The sequence below is a fragment of the Nilaparvata lugens genome, chromosome 2, assembly GCF_014356525.2.
Source record: "Nilaparvata lugens isolate BPH chromosome 2, ASM1435652v1, whole genome shotgun sequence".
Taxonomy (NCBI): domain Eukaryota; kingdom Metazoa; phylum Arthropoda; class Insecta; order Hemiptera; family Delphacidae; genus Nilaparvata; species Nilaparvata lugens.
In genome coordinates, this window is record NC_052505.1 from 92,763,355 (window position 1) to 92,785,346 (window position 21,992).

General features: G+C 35.5%; 1 protein-coding gene across 1 annotated transcript; it reads right to left on the reverse strand.

The window, feature by feature from the left end:
* LOC111063098 (splicing factor 3A subunit 3-like) lies at positions 1 to 21,570 on the reverse strand (the record flags this gene model as incomplete). Its single annotated transcript, XM_039422124.1, is given in 13 exon segments — positions 1 to 421; positions 1,466 to 1,556; positions 2,621 to 2,731; positions 4,564 to 4,747; positions 7,191 to 7,262; positions 7,264 to 7,332; positions 9,285 to 9,421; positions 11,492 to 11,713; positions 13,613 to 13,704; positions 14,833 to 14,905; positions 16,036 to 16,194; positions 19,753 to 19,800; positions 21,481 to 21,570. Coding segments are annotated over 13 exon segments (1,482 nt in total), but the record flags the coding sequence as incomplete, so codon positions are not given.
* Positions 21,571 to 21,992: the final 422 nt, after the last annotated feature.

A 21,992-nucleotide genomic window follows, 5' to 3' on the forward strand; every position in this document is an offset into this window, starting at 1 on the left:
TTATAGTCTGTTCTCTAATACTTTTATTGTGGAACTTGATATACAATACATAGCATAAGATTTTCACACTGATAATGCCAATCAAAGAGAATAGAGTACATCAAATAGGATCTAAAGAGAAAATATATTTCAATCAAAGGTATAAAATCTAGGCAGTAATATTTTAAGATACAAAATATCATATGTACACTGTTAATTGTTGTGAAAGAGGTGGAGTTGAAAATTAAAAATAACAATCACCATCGAAATAGAGAAATGAGATTGGTGGTTTATTGATAGGACGAACTCTACAACAATCCTTGCCTCTTCAAGTCTTCGAAAGTTTTTCTATTGACAACATTTCCCAGTGAATCTTCAAATTCTTCTTCTTGTTCAGGTTGCCACCTTTCTTCTTGTTTCTGCGATTTTAGTTTCTCCCACACTGGAAAAAAAAAATACGTGAAATAAGGCATAGATTACCATAGAGAAATCCCGAGAAACAATAAAATGGATTTGTATAAAAACACATTCTTTCAATAGACATATTATTCCAATAGATATTCCTTAATGAAATCTAATGAAAATTAAAAATCTAGATACTATAAATTGAACTGGAGTGGATACGGCTAAAATATTTATTTTAAATTCGTTTTCCACGTTTCAAAGGTTACCTGAAATACCGTATTTTGATCTTATTCTTTCCGTGTTATGACCTGAAATAATCACATTTTTTATGAGACGACTGTGGAACAAGAACTTGTCAACATTAAGGGCCTGTTTCCGAGCTCGGGATTTAGCCAAGTTCTAGACTTTAAACAGCTGGAGTCAGAAAATTGGCTTTCCGAAACGGGGCCTAGTCGTAGTCATAGTCAAAGTCACGTTTAAATTAAATCTCGAAAAACTAGAAAATTGAACACAAAATAAAATAAGAGAAAATAGTGTAAAGTTTCAGCTATTTTGAATTCTTTAGGAATGATTCATTTCGTCAAGGAAAAACGTTTCCAATAATTATAGAAATGAGAAAATAAAGATTTATTTTGCTGCAACTATTTACTGCGACTACACCACGTTTTGGAAAGCCAATTTTCTGACTCCAGCTGTTTTAAAGTCTAGAGCTGCGTACACATATACGCGCCTCTAACCCGCACCGAGCACGCTCCACCCTCGTACCGCCCTCGTTCCTCCATCGCACCGCAGTCGCTCCGCCCCCGCTCTGCAGTCGCACCGATCATGAACGTTACGGAAGATGTTAGCTCTTCTCGCGTTCCCCGGTCGATCCACTCTTGCTCCCCGGTCGATCATCAATCGATCTGCTCGAGTGACGTTCGGTTGCGGAGCAGAGCGAAAGTCTGTACGCACCTTAGAACTTACCTATATCCCGAGCTCGGAAACCGGCCCAAGTGGAACTGATTCAATTACATATTTTGTATGGAAAATTATTAAGTAACAAAATTCTGGTTTACGTAAACGAGAAAAGTACACTTACAAGATAGAGCATCTTCAATTTGAGTCACATTTGCAAAATGTGCAGTGTTTGGGATTCCCAAGCACCTCATCCCATGAGCATGTCTCCATTCCTGGAAAATATAAAAACATCATTTTATTGGATAATTAAATACTGGTAACGTCTTTAGAAAATGAGCTCCTCCACCTTGATTATTGTACAGTGGCGGATCTAGAATTTTATTTTGGGGGGGGGCCGAAGAAGGAAACCGGTTGTTCCAAGGAGGGGGGGGGGGAACCAGCGCCGACGCCTCTAGGGGAAACCGCTAAGTCACTGTATGTGCGTCCTCTATAGTGCGCGTTTGTTTCAATGAAACCAGATAAACGGAGCGGGCAGGCAATGTAAATGTAACTAAGATATTATACAAAGTATTAAAACGTTAACGGATATCATACAATTGAAGACGTAGTAGTGGAATTAGGTCATTCTTGCCAATGAATATACTTTACCAGCTTCAAACTAATTATATTTGTATAAAATTTACATTCTTACAAAAATAAAAATTTAGGCGTTTTGGGGGGGCTTGAGCCCGAAAGCCCCCCCCCCCCCCGTTGATCCGCCACTGTTATTGTACAAGAGTTTTTCAGCAATTTGAATAATAATAAATGTCTTTTAAAACAATTAACATCATAAGAAACATGATATTCAATTGTTATAAAAGGATATAGATTTAATGAGATAATAAATTCCCGATAATAGGTTCCCGGGCTGACAAATAATTTTTGTATAGTAGCTCTCATCGAATTTCCATCTAGCTGTTTAACCTGTTGTAAATATTTGCAGTAGCAGAAGTCTTCGGGGTTATTTACAGCATTTAATTGGGATTTTCGTTTAATAATAATTATCAATTAGATAATAATCATTGATGAAGATGGCAATTTAAATTGACCTGTATATAAAAATTTTTCCAATAGATAGAAGTTGGAATTTCAGTAGAATCTTCACTATAGTAGTATAATAGTATTCAAGAAATTTAATTCTATTCTAATATTATTGATGAATCACAGTTGCAGTTTCTACATGGAAGGGATCATATCAATTTCAACTCGTGGCAAATGATGATTCCAATGAGGTGGAGCGTATATAAATCTAGTTTAAATAGGTTGAAAAATTGAGTACCGAATATCAACTACTTACAGCAAAGTGTCTCTGAAACGCTTTCGGTCCTTTGTAAATGAAATTTCCACAAATCTCACAGTTGTAACTTATATTGAGTCCGTGGAGTTTATATAACCAATAGGGTATGGGCTGAAAATTACAAAAAACCATTAATTTAATATTCACTTCAAGATGCACACGATTCGCCAATAATTAAATGAAAGCATTTGCATGAAAAATTAATCAAAGAATTTTAGAAAATATTTCAACAAATATATATTTCTGTATTGTATATAGTCCGTACAAACCTTAGTTTCATTGTCAATGTTATTTCAATATAACAATAGGTGCACACTGTTGCCATTTTTATTCTGAGTATATCAAAAAAGGCCTACGATCTCTTTTCGCTCTTTCTCTAACACAATTATTAGCTCACAGACTCTCTGGATTCTGTGAAATATGGCAGTAATGAACTCTATAAGGAATCTAAAGTTTGCACATACCATAGAAATCATTACTTATTCATTTGTAAAGGAAATACATACATAGCTTTTAGCATACTCATTTCTAAGATTGTTAATAGCAAAGTTACAACCAACATTTTCCCCACCATCGATATCTAAATAATTAAAAAAAGTTTATATTTGAATATTACTGAATAAAGTTCAAATATCAAAGTTGGAAAGCATTTTGAAAAGTAGTGTTGTATGCAGAAGGATGTTAATTAAATGTTGCGTGTAAGGGAATGAAAGAGAGCGGCGTTAGACAGAGATGGGTGGAGGCGTAGTTTGGATGAGGCCAGAGCCCGACTTGGGCTGCAGCGCCATTGGAGAGAGAAAGAGAGAGTGTAGTATATTATTATCATAGAGAAACAATAGCATAAGTAGATATCCCATGGTATAGGGCGTTTATGTCGCAACTTTTACTGTTATCTCAAGCTGATAGTCCACGTAGTTCTTTCCCGTGGAGCTGTGTGACGCTGGTAGTCTCTCATATTGTGCCATTCATACACTCTCACCCGGCCAAAACAGTAAAAAATCGACGATAATCGGCTTGAGTTAACAGTAAAGGCAAGAGTTAAAGTTGCGACATAAACGCCCTCTACCATGGGATATCTACTTACGCTATTGTTTCTCTATGATATTATGCAATGAAATACGCCAGCACTGATCTCCAACGACAACATATAAAAAAGTAGATTTATTTTTCTGTTTAAATGTTGAAAGAGTTTGTGTCTTTGTTAACTTGACGAACAAAAAAGCAAGGTAAACAGCACCGAAAGAAAGTAAGAGAAACAATTGATGAACAAGAATAAGATAGTTTATATAGCTATTTAAAATAGTAATATTATTGCTTTTGTCTAACTGTCGTTGATTTTATTTTTATGAACAAAAGAGCAACGTGAACAGCATTAATAGAAAGTAAAAAAAAAACTATTGATAAACAAGAATAAGATTCTTAATAAGTAGACTTAGGTCTACGCACAGGTTTTACCTCGTAGGCTACTCCTTAAACATAGATGGACATAAAAAAATATACTACAGTTTTGGGATCATTTTATATATTTAATAGTATTTTTCTTGTATTATTTTTATATGCTATAATATTAGATTATTATAATTGTGTATGTTTTTTGAGAAATAAATTTGAATTTGAATTTGAAAGTCGATATAGAATCATTTCACTTGGAAATAGTATGGTCTACTTTATTAAAATTATTAAAAAAACAATATAAAAACATTGAAGTATTCAAGATTTAAACTTGGAAATGGCCAAAGTAGGTCGAAACTAGTTGTTTGAAATAATTTAAAGTTTGAAATGATTTAAATGAAAGGGTACTTCGTGTTTTTATATTGTTTTTAATAGTTGATATAGTTATTTAGAATAATAATAATTATAATTTTTGTCTAACTGTCACAGCTTTGTATTATTTTTGTGTTTCTGGTAAATTGAGTTGAATTGAAATTTGTTATTTTGGTCACCTTTCCATCCCAACCGAGCGGGAGATTTTTGGGATTGTAGGGCACAGCATCCTCGTCATCCTCATCAGAATCGGACGCACTGATTTCGGCATCCGAGTCATCCCGCTCGCCTTCGGTTCGCGCCTGCTTACGTTGCACATTCTCTTTCGTCGCCGTTCGCTGCTCGCTCACAAGCTCTGCAAGTCTTCAAAGCAAAATCATTAATACCTCATGAATCAGATTTTTTTTGAAAAATAGTGTATCCAATAGTTTTACGTTTTTAATATTTGTTTAAATAGTACATATAGTTTGTCCAGACTGCCATGAGCCCTGAAAGATCAAGCCGACCCTCGCTCCCCCACGCGCAGGCACACACGCCCGGCCTTCCTGCGCCATTGATATACAGAGTGAGCATAAATTCTTGCCCTGATTTTAAAACTTTATTACAGAATAACCGTTTGACATAATAATTTAAATCTGGCGCATTTACATAGGTTAGTGTTAGTAGTTTTTTTGACCAATAGATGGCGATATCTATTCAAAGCCACTGGGCTTTGAGAGTGTGTGATTTCCTAGATGAAACATTTCCGGATCGGTGGATTGGAAGGGATGTTCAACACCCTGGCCACCCCGCTCTCCAGACATTACTCGCCTTGACTTTTTTATGAGGATATATCAAGGACAGAGTCTTCGCCACACCAGTTGCTGACATCGACGAATTGAAGGCTAGGATACAAGCTGCTGTGGGTACTGTGACAGAACACATGATTCTTACAAAACACCTGGCGAGAACTGGAATATCGCTTCGACATTCTCCCGGGCTACCAAAGGGGCACACGTTGAAGTTTACTAACGTGAGTGATATTTGAAAAAAACTACTAACACTAATCTATGTAACAGCGCCAGATATAAATTGATATGTCTAACGGTTATTCTGTAATAAATTTTTAAAATCAGGGCAAGACTTTATGCTCACCCTGTACTATGTATACTACGTGGTATACAGGTAGGCTGACCCTCCCTTTACTCACACACACAAAAGGAGACTGCGCTTGTGTATGTGAGTAGTAGGAGGGTTGGCCTAATCCTTCAGAGCTCATGCCTGTTTGGACAGAGTATAGGTCCTACAACAGCTTCATTTTGAATAACTATAGAGCAGTCGTGTAAAGTTACGCGCTAGCTCGCTTTGCTTGCATCTTAACCTACATCTACTCGAAGACCCTCATTACAAAACTGTTGGATAAACCTTTATTTCCTCTTCCAGATATTCATCCATCTTAACATTGAAATGTTTAGAAAATTTAAAGACAAGGAATGGCTTATTTTCAATGTTTTCGTTCGAATGAGTTTTCTTGAGTCAAATTTTACAAAATTCGACAAAGTATATTTGAAATTTTTTTTAAAAACAATAGAATATCCTCCATACCTATAGTTGTTGATAATTCAAGAAACTTGTTGATAGAAAAGCAAATCATGTAATTGTAATCTATATAAATAAAAATCGAGCCTCAAATTTTGACATTCGATAACTTTTTTATGTGAGCACCGAATCTGATGATTTTTTCAGTTGTGTTTGTTATGTTCAGGGCCAGGTTTATGGCCTATCAAATTTATAATCCGACTCCAGGACTTTCAAAGTTTACATGCAATCCTTATGGGAGAAGATTTGTGGGCTGGCCACACACAGAAATAAAAACCAGCTGTTATAATAATTGCGTCATCCAACAACCGTCGGTAAATAGTAGACAAGAGTGTGTGTTGCTCCTTAACCGCCCATGTTTTATTCAAAACGCCCCGATTAAAAACAAAATGACTGTTCTGTGTGTAACCATCCAGCAGTGCGGCATCAGGTTAAAGACTTACATCACTCCCTCCGTAAACGGAAGTAGTGCTTACATGCGCTAACGACATTGCTTTGTTTCGAATAATTGTGATGTCTTCGGTTTTTAGAATTGATTTTTAGTAAATCATTTATTTTGCAGTTGGAAAATTATCTATATAAATAGAATCCATTAAAATTGATAAGAAATGAATAATAGCATCTGCTATTCAAAACCAAGAAGCACCTGGATGCAAAATGCCGCATCGTGCCTCCTCAGGTGTGCATCCAGCTAAAGTTTGTCATGAGATGCATTAAGATTAAACTATTTGGCGGTACGAAGTTTGCCGAGCCAGCTAGTTGGAAATATATTTATTCATTACAACCATGGAGTGGCCGTAGTCGAGTGGATTAGTGAATTGGATGCTGGCTTTATAATTCAGAGGCCCGGGTTTAAATCCCGGCCCGGGCAAGATATTTTTCTCGGTCCACTCCCGTGTTTGGATGGACACGTTGAGCCCGTCGGTCCCGGCTGCCTAAAAAGCAGTCGTTAGGTTATGTCAGAGGCCCTGGAATTGATTAGTTGCGACCTGAAAACTCTGACACCAGACCTGAGCCAACCAGGTCACTCCATATATTTTTGTCACTTCTACATTAGACACGGATAAATAATTTATTTCTGATGAAAACTTAATTGATCCTTCATTAAAAATAAGAAAACTACCTTCCAAAGTAAATTAAATTAAACATTTTGGAGGACAAATGTGGAGATTTAAAAAATATGCAGAAAATAATTGATCAGATGATCAGGATATATGAAAATATTTACCTGTACACTTGCCTTCCAAAAATGCAATTCTTTTGACGTTCAGAGTCTCGGCTTTTTCCCGGCTTACTTTCGCAGAAGTGCTGGATCCAATGACTTTTTGCCCTTGGTGCTGAAAAGTCTCTGAGCTCGCTCTTCAAGTGTCCTACAAAGTTTTAAAGAATTAAAATTAATTTAAATTAAGAACATACAATTGAATCTTATATACTAATAAGTAAATGAGAAATGAATATTGAATGGAATAAATTCTCCGTTTTGAAATATTTTCAACGAAACTAGTGTCTAATTTCTTTGAATATTAGTTCTAGTTTAAATAACTAATATTCAAATAAATTAGACTCTAGTGTCATTGAAAATATTTCAAAAATGGAGAATTACTTGCAGTTCGTCATGGATAGTGAAATAGATGAGTATAAAATTCTCATTGGTGAATGTAATTAATGAGTGTCATAGCCTTTATTTCTTTTTAAAAGAAACACACATAATTGATAGCACATTATATATAAATAAGAGGATGCATAGATGGACAACAACAGGGAGTTTTTCGTGGAGACTTCAATGAGTAACGGGCAAACTAATATTCCTAAAATACAGCTAAATTTATCTACAAGAGACTTTCAGGAAATGTAGTTGACAACCTTACGATGAAATCTGAGTAGTTCAATCATATTTTTGTAAGTATGACAGCAAATTTAATCAGTTAATAATAGAATGTCCGCTCAAGGATTGCAACGTGCACAGATGTCATCTTAAGGTTGCCAACTTCATGTCCTGAAAATTTCATGTAGATCAGCCGTTTTTTGAGGAATAGTAGTTTGTCTCATTACTTATTGAAGTCTCCACGTAGTTGGGGGTGATGAAGAATCTGAAATCTAGAAGGGGTATCAAAAGTCTCTACAGACAATAATTAACTACACAGACTATATCAATAATTTACTGTTCCCACATAGTAGGGGCACATCATTGGTAATTTACTCACTAAGCTTGCAAATATTCATCTATTCATGTTCTACATATAAGTTTCATATATTCATGTAAAACTGTTAAAATTTCAGGAAGACAAAAAAGACTCAAGACCAAATCTTCTAATCTTTCAAGTCATACAATACTTCAAATTTTTACTACAGTAATATAATAAGGACCAACTTCTAAAATACTTAATGCAACTATAACAACTATAGTAAGGTCCACGTTATAATGGACAGTGTTTAATTAACAATTATTGTATTGCTATCCTTGTCTATCATTCAATCTTTGCAATTTCATTCTTTTCAATAATATTTGTTGCAATTTTTATCATCAGATTAAAAAAAGAAAAATGTAAAAAAAAAATGTTTTCTATCAATAACTACAAACTCTAAACTAGAATCATGGCCTCAGCTTATGGAAAGACAAAGTTAGTAGACAACTGTCTACTAACGTTAATGGAAAGATACATTTTCAAGATGTTCGATGTTTTTAAACGGGTAGTATTATAGTCCACTAGACAGCTGATTTATATCTAATTGGCGTATGAAGGAGGCTCCTTTTTCCTTTTATATTATCCTTGAAATGCAACCTTTCCAAAAACCTTGTACATACGTCGACGCGCAATTTAAAAAGGAACATACCTGTCGAATTTCATAAAAATCTATTACCGCGTTTCGCCGTAAATGCGCAACATATAAACATTTGAGCATTTAAACATTAAGAGAAATGCCAAACCGTCTACTTGAATCTTAGACCTCACTTCGCTCGGCCAATAATTAATTATTTTAAACAACAATGGACAGTTTAATGCATCAAAAACCTGTATCAGTTACCCTCCATAGAAGGCATTGGCAAGACAGAGGATCGGTAACGTTGTTCTCCTATCTTTAGGAGATATGTTTATCTCTTATCTTTATAGATAATATCCTATCTATCTCACTGTCATTAAAACGTGGATCTCACTATAGTCAACTACTACTACCAACATCTATAACAAATAAAAGTAAACCATTCTCACTCTAAAATACAAAGGTTTTGAATCAAAATAGTAGGTATGACCTTGGAAAATGATAATTTTGAAAATATTGACAAAAGTTGAGGCGATTCCGCCTCACATCAACTACTCACCCTCCACATTTCAGATTGAGAGCCATCAAAGCTGATTTGAGACGATCCAAACCAAGAGAAGCAAGCTCCTCCCATGATGAGAAAGCAGACAGGTCAAGATGCGCACCAATGTTCGTCAGTACACTGCCAGTCTCTTTCTGATCATAAACAACAACAATCAATCAATTACTGCATCTATTGTAATTCTAGTTTTAAAAGTAGTTCTAGTTTAATATTGTTTATCTTGGTTTGAGTGTCAGCTGAGCTTTAGAGTTTACGAGTTTGTGTTTCTTGAATAGTTCCAAATTTCTTAAATAACTCAATATTATTCGTTAAAAGTGGTAATTGAGTGGAATATTTCCAATTAATTTATCAATTTAAGCCATCTAAATTCAAAATTTATAGTTTTGATGTTTATTTTGTACCAACATTTTATAAAAATTGTACACGTGAAATTCTAACCTTATCTTAGACTTTGTCACCTATAAATTTGGAAGAAAAATAGCACAAGGACTACCTTATTATTTTATCTTTCAATGTTATTACATTAGTGTCATTTGCATTGTAAATAAATAAAAAAAATTTAATTCTAGTTTAATAATGTATCATCATAGAGAAACAATAGCATAAGTAGATATCCCATGGTATAGGGCGTTTATGTCGCAACTCTTACTGTTATCTCAAGCCGATAGTTCATGTAATTCTTTCCCGTGAAGCTGTGTGACACTGGTAGTCACTCAAATTGTGCCGTTAATACACTCTCACTCCAACAAAACAGTAAAAATCGAAAGTAATCAACTGTAATCGGCTTGAGATAACAGTAAAAGTTGCGACATAAACGCCCTATACCATGGGATATCTACTTATGCTATTGTTTCTCTATGGTATCATCTCATCAAGTAACTCGCACTTTCCATCATCCACGCACAAGCAAAAGTTCATGTGGGCATTATCCGCAATAAGTCCTCTCACGGTAGGGACTTGATGTTTATCACCTTAACACCATAGTTGACATTTCTCAAAACACTAACAGTAACCTAAAATGGTTAAGGACAACTATTCAAGTAATTTATTTACTGATAAGGCAAGTCAGAATATTTTTTAAATGATATCACAGTGAGGTGCAATTATTTATAGTTCTATACAACACATATTTTTACTTCTCTTGCCCTATTACCATAGGTAAGGAAAGTATTGCTTTCCGAAAAAAATAAGGTACCCCAATTTCTATATCTCTGTACGTTTCAAGGTCCCCTGAGTCCAAAAAAGTGGTTTTTGGGTATTGGTCTGTATGAGTGTATGGTGTCAGTGTACACGATATCTCATCTCCCAATTAACGGAATGACTTGAAATTTGGAACTTAAAGTCCTTACAATATAAGGATCCGACACGAACAATGTCGATCCAATGCCATTGTTGTCAAAAACAGGGTTTTTCGCGATTTTCTCGAAAATGGCTCCAACGATTTTGATCCAATTTAAACCTAAAATTGTCATGATAAGTTCTATCAACTACCACAAGTCCCATATCTTTAAAAATTCCAGGAGCTCCGCCCCATCTATGCAAAGTTTGATTTTAGATTCCCAATTATCAGGCTTCAGATACAATTTAAAACAAAATATTCCAAGTGGAAAAGGTTGAGCATGAACATCTCTGTTCAGTAACATTTTCACCTAAAATTGAAAATAAGCTCGAAATTCGAGAAAATGTGATTATTCAATTGCAAACTGTTGATTCTATTAAATAATTCACTATGAAGAGATAGCAGACTTCGTGTGCCTCCAGCGTTATTGTCCAGCTGGCTTGGATCTTTGAATAGACTTGAGATGCGTATTGTAAATACAATAAACACCTCAACCGAAAGCAATCTAACCTCAAAGCAACGCGTGAATCAAAGGTAACCTAACAATAGCATAAAAATCACAACTGACAAACAGTTGATTTTCGAATGTTCGGCGTTGAAAGGAAACATGTGTCATGACTAGTTCCCTTTCACTCCAGTACAGCAAAAATACGATATCTGTTTCTCGTATAAAGAGAATGCTGACATGTTCCCTTTCAACTCCAATCGATGTATCCCACAGTAAACAACTCATTTCAACCATAACAAAATGAAAAAATTTAACATGTTCCCTTTCTCCTCAGGCCGATTCAATTATTATAGTATCATTAATCAATATTTTCCATATCAATAATTCATGGATTATTATCAATAAATTTGTACTCACGGGCCATCCAGGAAATGTACCAGCCTCCCACTGCTCCTGGAAGACTTTCTGAATACTGTCCATCTCCTGGCCAATGTCGAGGAGAGGCTTTATTCTTAGTACGTAGGATTCTAGGTACTCTAACAACATCTCCAAGTACTTCCGGTATTCGCTATTTTTGCGCTCCTTTGGCATCTCGAAAAGATGATCGAACGTTGTCAGATAGGTGATGTAATCGACTTTCTGCGAATCGAAGAGAAATACATTTTCAAAGTGAAAATGATAAGCACACATGAATAATTCGTACCAAGAGGTTTTCAACGACCACAAGAAACAATGATGGTTAGTTAAGCTTTCTCAGTGGAAATAAGGTTGCTGAACGAACGTTCATTTAGCCTGTCATACCATGAAAATTGTAAGAAAGAATTTTACATTGTTGTACTTATTTCTAGTTTAAATAATGTAATTCCATGATGAAAAATATTGTAATGAACAAACTTCTTTTGTTAATTAATATGATGTTAGCTGTATTAATTTGACTAGCTAATAACACTGAGCGGTTTGACTCAGTGGTCGCGCTGATGAGCTATAGCTTGGATAAGTTAAGAATCATGCGCCTGGTACTTTCGTTGGAAGGGTGATCGCTTGAACCAACTCCTCTGAATATGATTCATGAATTGTGGAATCGCTTCCCGGTGGTTCGGAACCCACCTAAAACTGTAGGTACATTCATCTCCCATTATCATCCGCCTCATTACCCACGCACAAGCCTAGAACTTATGTGGGCATCACCCTCAGCAAAAAAAAAAAAAGAACTGAGTTATGTAAATTGTAACCGAATAAATGTATCAGTAGAATAAATCATATTGAAAATTCAAAATTGGAAATGAGGTAACAAAGTTATTTTGACGAACTAATTATAGTAATTGAATTATGGAATTGTGTTATCGAATGGATACGATAAATCGGGGAGGAGTGGTGTGACCCAATTGACGGCTCAATACATCAGGCCACGGTTGACTATCCTGTAAAAAGCTCCCAAGCTACAAAAAAGGAAAACGAGTATATTTTATTCATTCAAGTAATTGAATGACAATTATAATAATTTTAGCTTTGAATACAAATGTATTGGAATCGGTCAATTCAATTCAAAAATTCAAATTTATTATTCTTTGTCTCTCCCCAGGGTGCCATTACAGCGTTGGGGTAAATTCAATGGCCTATATGAATAAAACCAGAGCAAATGCTCATGAGCAAGAGCATGGAGCATAAGGTTTTGCTCATGAGCAAAAGCATTCGCTCATTTTTATATGAATAAGCTTTACCTTATGCTCCTGAACACTGGAGCAAATGCTCACCTATTTTTTAAAGATTTTTCATCAGCTGATTCGCTTTTGTAGCCTTACTTGGTTTTTGTAGCTCACGGAAGTGCTACATATACAAGCAGGGGGCACCGCTTGCGTTTGCGTCGTCTGCTCTGTTTTCTATTTATGAATAGAGTTTTAGGTTAGTTGGGTTTAGAATTTTTAAATAATAGCGTGAAAAATGTCATCTCTATAATAATCTTCAGCATATTCTTATAATATGAATAGCTTCTTATAATCGTCTACACTCTCATCTTCTTAAATGTCTATTTCCTATTTTGTGATAGCTATCTTTATATCATGAATATCTTTTGTATTTATCCTTTTGTAGGAATAATGGTGATATATAACATGGTTGAATCTAAACAGAGTTTTATAGTTCTCAACTATTGGTTGTGATCGTATCTGGTAAAGTTTCCTCTTCCTCATAAGAATTAGTTGAGCCATTGTACTATGAGCAAAAGGTGATAAGCTGCTCTAGACTAGACTCACCTTTTTTGAAGCATTTGCTTCAAAAGTTGAGCAAATAATGCTCTAGTTTATTGATACAATTTTGAGCATAAGCTTTTACTTTTGAGCAAATGCTCAAACTATTTTTTTGATGAGCATGAGCAAAAGGTTTTGCTCACGTTTATTCATAGAAAATGGAACAAATGCTCCATATTTTAGAAGTATAAGCAAATGCTCAACTTTATTCATATGGCCCATTGTTATTACGTGAGAAATTTTTCGAATTATGTGATTTTGATAGCTCTCAGTAAATTTGTTAATTACTTACTTCAACTCCTTTCAAATTGATGTATTTTTCATAGCATTCGTGTAAATCCAGATATTTACCGTAGCCTTCTTCATCAGTAAAATCAATCAGATCTGAAACAAACAAAAAAGGTTAGCCTACTTGCTTATTGAACAAATTTTCCCCATTATTATAGGTAGCTGAAAATTGCAAAGTAATACCAGCTACTACCCAATTATTAAACGGCCACTTCAACATAGATGATGGTCTATAGTGAGTTCCCCGGTATAATAGCAGTATTCGATCAACATTGGTGTTGTTATTCTTGTCTATCATTCAACAAAGCAGATAGCGCTATCCTTTTCTTGCTCCGCAGCGTTGCCATATAGGTTTTTAGACAGTGTAACAATATGGAGATTTCTTTGGAATTGATCTTCATTGAATAAAAGAATTGAAATTTCAATTCAGCAATTGAAACTATTAACCTTCCGGTAGTCACGCCCTACTCAATCACACGAGCAGTCGCGTGTTGTATTTTTTACAACATCCAATTTCCCAAGTCTTATGTATTCTGTTTACTGTCAAAACATATTAATTAATTGTATAATTACTTTTTTCCATCTTCTTGGATTATTTTACGCCTATGAACATTTGGATGATTACCATTTCATAGCCCAATAAGGTACATGAAGCATAGCCATCTATCCTGTGTTATTGGTTCGTTTACAGTCCCCGTATACAGTCTTTCCCTATCTTATGCGCAGTGTATGACTTATGCACTGTCGCGACTAAATGGTACCTTAAGACTGAACCATTGCTCGGTTGATACTGCCTGCAACTCAGTGGAGTGATGGGGGGAAAGTTTTGGAATGCATAGGTGACTCATTCACTGACACCACCCCATTCAATAGTTTTGTGCAGCAAAAAACTGACACTGTTGTAATTTTTACAACAGCGCGACTTCCGGAAGGTTAATAAACTTGATGTTTATTGGAAAAAAAGGAATAAAATATTCAATCTATTTTATTCATTATTTTCACAAATAACGTTTAACATTAAAATGATTGGAAGAGGAAAAGTAAAGTTAACATTGAGGTATTACGAATTTAGACAAAATAAAAATTCCAAAATAAGGTTAAGTCTTTTAGGTCTTCCTTTCAAAAAAAGGTAATAAAATGGCCCATGACTATTTCTATAAACCAAAATTTAAAACTTGATGAATTGAACACCAAATTTTAAAAAAATCGACTTAATTCACTTACTCTGCATTTCTTCGGTTGGGTTCTCCCTCATTTTTGTGATCTCTTCAAATTCAACAGACATGGGAACACAAATCTGAAAAAACCAAATTAATTATAATTTCAAACAATTCTTAGCATTGTCAGATACATTGCCATCCAGTATGTACAGGATGCAAATAAGTCAGTCACTAACAACAGAGATACGATAAGTAGGCCTAGCTATAACACCAACAAATAAGTATATTTTCTATAAATTTCCTAATCTCCAATGCTTTTGCACAATAAGGCCAAGACAATGTTAAGCGTTTTCCAGAGTCGGCAGGGTAGGAAGCTCTCTGATTGGCTCATTGAATTGGCGCCTGAAAAACGCTTAATATAGTCTGACCCTTATACTCCATAGTAATCCACAGGAAACATGGATTGGATCTGGTTTCTGCAAACAGGAAAAGATGATTGTAAATCATCTTGAATAACGAAATAACCAGTAATCGAATCATAATCATTCATCAATTCTCAGATCAATTATTTGATATGTTTTTATGATTGGTGAAATTTTGAATCAGTAATTACAATAGTGTGGTTCAAGAAAAAACTCAAAATTTAACTTAATTTTATGATCTGTAACTTTTTAAATATTTAAGACTTTGATTCAATAGTTTTTAGTTTATACAACTTCAATTCCATCTGTGATATTAACTTCTTTAGGTTTTCAATTATTTGGACTAGGGTATATTACAAGTATATTGTGGTGACATTTGTAATGTATTTATGATTAGATGTGATGTTTATGACTTGTGATAATATTGTATTATATACGATGCATAACGTGATAAATAAAACTGAATTGACTTCAATCAATCAATCAAATCAATCAATCAAATCAAAGTTTTATTCACAATTCAAACAGTTGAGGGTCCTGCCAAACCCAAAGGTTTTTCGGCGGGTGCCTAGTTACAGGAAAAAAAGAGTTACAAAAGATAAATAAACTTAGACAAAATAAAATTATTAACTTAACACATAAGATATTCACTTTATCACAAGAATATTAGAAATTCAAGAAAGTCCTTCCCTGAGACAGACTCTTTCCCATAGATATCATAACCTTCTGATGCCAGCGCCACACTCTTCCCAAATGGCCACACAATGGCCAACAGAGAAGGCAAGTGGTAGCACAGTAACCATTTATACACACTTGGCAAGAGTGTGGATGCGGCCTAACTTTACCTCGTTAGGAAGTCGCCAGTAGAACTCCTTGATGTTCTTCAACCTCGAGTAGAACTCTCCAAACTCGTTGGGTCCAGAGAGAGCAGCCACTTCCTCTTTCCTCATACCATCTCTGTCTTCGTACAAATCTTTCAGTTTTTCGGTGCTCTCCATATATTGCTGTGGAAAGCAAACGTTTCAAATACAATGAAATGTTTCGAATTTGAAAGCCATAACGATTTTTCTAATAATGTATCAATCAGAAGTTGAATTTCAAATTTTCAAGAAATAGAAAACACTTTTCTTACAATACTGTATTTTGATTATGGGTAGAATTTTCTCTAGTCTATTAATACGCGAGTAGTCGCACGGACTTGCAGAACGTCAGTGGTCGCGCGTGAGCATTTTGCTCACAATCTTACCTGTGTTCTCCAAAATCTTTGAGAGCATAATCAAGAAACAGTTATGCTTGTATTTTGAGAGTGCTGGACTGTTGGTGGATGCTCAGTACGGGTTTAGGGCTGGAAGAACAACAACCCAGGCAGTGGAAAGTCTTTTGAAGGTCGTGCTTGAGAGCTTTGAGAGCAGGGGTTTCACAGGCTTGACATTGTGTGATTTGAGCCGTGCTTTTGACACAGTGGACCACCAGATTCTGCTGTCCAAGTTGGAGTTTTATGGGGTCACTGATGTCTCATTAGGACTCCTGAAATCTTACCTATCAGGTCGTCGCCAGGTGGTCCAGGTGAATGGTAGGGTTTCTGCTATGAAGGCTATTCCACATGGGGTCCCACAAGGATCCATACTCGGCCCCCTGCTCTTCATAATAATGACAAATGATCTACCTTGTGCACTAGGTAATAGGTTGGCAGCCTATGCAGATGATAACACCATTTTTGATGTGAGCAGCTCTTCAACAGATCTGACGGAGAGGATGAGTGAGTCCTTTGATGCTGCATCGGTGTGGTTCAAGTCAAACTTCCTCAAGCTAAATGAGGAGAAAACCCAACGAATAATTTTCAGTTTGAGGAATATTGTGGATCAGGAGAGAAGTGTACAACTTCTTGGTTTTCACCTTGATCCAAAATTAACCTGGAACCCCCACATTGAAGTCATCTGCAAGAAACTATCACGGGTGATTTTCTTATTAAGGCAGCTTATGCTCAGTGTGCCAAAGGACTATGTCAAGACAGCCTATTTCTCATTCTTCCAAGGAATCATGTTGTATGGCCTTGAACATTGGGGTGCAGCTAGTGGAGTTAATAGAATTCTCCTGCTTCAAAAGAAGGCCATACGAATTATTACTGGCTCAGGAATTATTGACCACTGTCGTCCTCTCTTCTGTGCCGAATCCATCATGACAGTGATATGCCTCTACATCTTTGTATCACTGAAAAAATTCAAGATTTCTGTGGAGAGTATGCGACTGCGTAGTGACATCCACAACTTTGACACCAGGGGCAGGTACCAGGTCGACATTCCATTCACAAGGCTGAGCAGAGTGAGGAATAGCCCTAGCAACCTAAATGCCAGACTTTTCAACAGGCTTCCGGCAGCAGCAAGGTCTCTACCAACCAAGGAGTTTCTCTACAAGGGGCACTTATAATTTTCTGATACAAACTCCTATGTATGAAATGAATGAGTTTTTCAGTGTTCCTGAAAGGACTATCAATGTGTTTTACAAAAGTACCTGAATCTTACTGTGATATTTCTGTATTTTGATAGACTGAACTCTATATTTATTAAAAACCAATTTTAGTACCTTGTAAACTTTGACAAACCAATTGCTGTATTTGATGGCTTAAAGGCAATAAAAATCATTTATCATTTATCATTCACTCACCCTTATGGCTCCCTAGACTATAAACAGTTGGTTTTGACAATGCTCTTTCAATATTAATTAATTTCAAATCTTTCTCAACATGTTTTATGTTATTATATATTATTTAATAATATATACTAACATAATACATGGAGAACATTCCAAAAATACATACTGTAAATTTATTGTTAAGATTTTTCATTTTTAAGGGATAAAATAATCTACTCATTAATGGAATGAATATACCTTCTTTATTTGAATCATTTTCGACATCTAGATAGAATAAAAATATAATAAAAGTTTAAATCAGAAGATGGAATAAAAAAATAGGAAGATAATACCTATTTTATATTGAAATTAGTCAACGTTCATTCTGTCGTCCTCAAACTGTTCAAGATTGTCTAGAGGACAGTCTCAGCGAGGATTACATGAGCTGCCAACCTTGGAAAACGAAAATTCCCAAAGCTTCATACAAAAGTTACAATTGTGCGATTGTGCGGCAATTTGCCGCGGGCGCGACTACTCGCGTGTTAATCAGTTCAACTTTCAAGAGCTCATATATTCAGCTACTTAAGCAAAAAGGCAAACTGGAAACTGGATTATGATATCCACCGAATTGGTAGAAATCCATTCTGGGTGAACAAAACAATTTAAATACTTTATTCACATGAGAAGTAGTTAATTTTTTGTTGAATGAATAATAAATGTATTTTTCGCCCCACTTGGATGTAATGAGCTGGTTTTCATATGGAGGCCGAAAATGATTGTTTTCTGACCAGGCCGGTAAAAAAGTTTTACGGCCCTAGGGCTGTAAAATAACCTTGAAGTCAGCTGATTCTGATTTGATGTGAACGTGTTTACAAAATGGTTTATGAAATGGAATCAGTTGATTCTTCTAGAATTGAATAAGTATTCTGCAATAAGATACTATAATTTTATTTGGATGAATAAAATACACATAAGATATATATTATAAACTATTCAAATTCGATTTTTAGAGAAGGATAGAACTTCTAACCTGAACTTCCGAAGTCAACGACAACAAGCATTGTTGACGTTGACATTCAGATTGGCCAAATTTCAAGTGTGCTAAAACAGCTGATCAAAAAACGTTTCATTATTTGTGTTTACTATTCAAGAATCAAAACATTTATAATAATATCATCTTATTGTCATTTCGAAGAATAAAAAGTATAAACTCAACCTCTTACATAATTGAACATAATCGTTTAGGTTATTTAGACAAATCAGAATAAAAAATAAAAACTCTTGGACAATTTCCTGATATTCAGATTACCTCAGATTTGCTAGAGCTATGACCTTCCTGTTTTGCTTTTGGAAGTGCCTAATAAACAATTATTCTCATATTTATATTGTTTATTTTTCTGTGTGGCGAAAAATAACGTTCTCACCATAGGCAAAAATGTTTTTCCGGCTCTCAATCTTTTCTAGTCCTCGTCCTATGGCCTCGGACTTGGAAACCTATTTCGAGCCGGAAAAGTCTCATTTTCGGCCCTAGGTGCGAAATATACTATTGAGTATCAAAAATATTATTCAGATAACATCAAACAAGAATTTAAATTTGTTAAATAACTCAAGTAACATGGTACTCAACTCAGACGTTTTATGATGAGTATATTCATATCAAGTTGCACATATCATAATCAGTTACTAACATAATCATTCATCATCATCATCATCAGTATTCTGCCCTAGAGCAAGTCCATAAATGATTCCTCCTTCTCCATTCCTCCCTATCCTATAATAAATCAGTTAGGCTACTGAATATATTATAATCTGGAATCACTTGTAATTTTAAAAGTTTTATTTCGAAATGAATTGTGAATTTAGAAGAGTATGAAGGTATTACATAGCAAGCAACTAATATTACTCTCAACTTAATCGAAAGTTCAACTCACATCAAGTAGGGCTTTCAAGCGATGATCAGAATTGATGGTGTCACGGAACTGCAACAGACAAAAGAAAATAACATTTTGAAAATATATTGTTTAAGCACTATATCCTATGTATGTTATGTTTGAAGGGACGGATTCAAGGATCCAAAGGTTCAAAGAACCCCACACGTCAACCGGAGCTTATTGTGTGTCCCAAGTACGTTAGTTGGGCAAACCAATACCTGTGTCCTTTACAAGATCCAGGAGTTTTTCCCTATACTAACATCCCATTCATCACCTGGTTGCTTGCAGCCAAACAGAGCCCTTCTCCTTGCCCCTAGTCTCTCGCAATCCAGTGTGATATGCTTGGCAGTCTCTTCAGACTGATTGGTCCTCGTGACCTACGAGTTTCACCTATCTCTGGTCTCTTGAGTTTTTACTTTTTACCGCCCCGAAGTTTTTCAGGGTCAAAAGCCTCTCCTCTCCCAAGAAGTTTTGCCTGAATGTCCGCTCTTCTATGAGCAGTGATGAGGTTTGGTATCTCCACCCACAAACTCGTGACCTATGTGTGTTCCACTCCTGGTCTTCTTTGTAAGTCCTTCCGCTGAGGAAGGGGTCACCAAATCACAGAATAGATACGGAATGGAAACGATCAATCAAACGCTTATCCAACCAATGCTTTTTACATGTCACAAATACTAGGACACATCAAGTGACTGCGCCATCTTGTTAGAAGTTAAAATCCTGTCTTTTGACTAGCGGCACCGATTGATCGGATCAGTAAAGTGATCCGGATCAGTAAAGTGATCCGAACCTCCCATCTATAGGCTACTATTACAATGCTGAGCTGAACTTTTTAACAATATGGCGGATTTTTGTGCCAGGTTACTAGCCAAGTTTCCATTCTGTGACCAAATTACCTCTACGGCGCCTGGCCACCCTTGACTTAACCTCTTGACCCACATTTGTGCCTGGAGTTTCACCCATCCCTGGTATTCTTTTGACCCTCCGAAACTATGCAGGGTTAAAAGCCTCACCCCTCCATCTCTCAAGAAGATTTCCCTGAATGGCCGCCCTTCTTTAAGCAGTGGTGAGGTTTGGTCTCTTCACCCTCAAATTCGTGACGTACGTGAGTTCCACTCCTGGCCTTTAATGTCCCAAATTGCCCAAAATTAGAAGAATCCGATAAATAATCATCGAAAAATGTGAGATTTTGTCATTAGAATAACATACTAAGTGCCGACCGGTTGCATAAAAGTTGGTTAAATTTTAATCGTGATTAATGGCACGAGAACAATCAGAGAAGGCCGTATTAACAAAAAGGCTTTCTCTGATTGATTCGTGAAATTAATAACTGTTGAATTTAACCGGCTTTTGTTCAACCGGGTCTGAATCGTTATACAAGAAAAAATTTGACTCCAGGAAGGGTGGCCATTAAACTACACTTAGCCTAAATTGACTAGGCTATATATTCCTATTAAATAGAAACTATCATAAAATGCTTGGTAAAGCAAGGCTTAGATGAGTTTAGCTGGGCCTATTATAAGTATAACGTCATTGCTAAGAAATTGCACCTCAATGTTTATAAGTTGAAAATAAACACTGGCAACCTAACCTAAAAAGACATGTCAGTGATCGAGTGATGATTGTAGCCTACATGATTATTGTTAAATGGATTACGGGAGCCAGAGACAAAAATTGCTTAGTTAAAAAATAATAAAATATATTAGAGTAAAATATTGGAGAACTTACGCTCGATTTCTTATGAAGCATTTCTTTTACCATGGCGTCCATAAGCCGTTCTCGTTCTTCATGATACCTTCTTTGTTGTTCAAAAATATTATTCAGATAACATCAAACAAGAATTTAAATTTGTTAAATAACTCAAGTAACATGGTTACTCAACTCAGACGTTTTATGATGAGTATATTCATATCAAGTTGCACATATCATAATCAGTTACTAACATAATCATTCATCATCATCAGTATTCTGCCCTAGAGCAAGTCCATAAATGATTCCTCCTTCTCCATTCCTCCCTATCCTATAATAAATCAGTTAGGCTACTGAATATATTATAATCTGGAATCACTTGTAATTTAAAAGTTTTATTTCGAAATGAATTGTGAATTTAGAAGAGTATGAAGGTATTACATAGCAAGCAACTAATATTACTCTCAACTTAATCGAAAGTTCAACTCACATCAAGTAGGGCTTTCAAGCGATGATCAGAATTGATGGTGTCACGGAACTGCAACAGACAA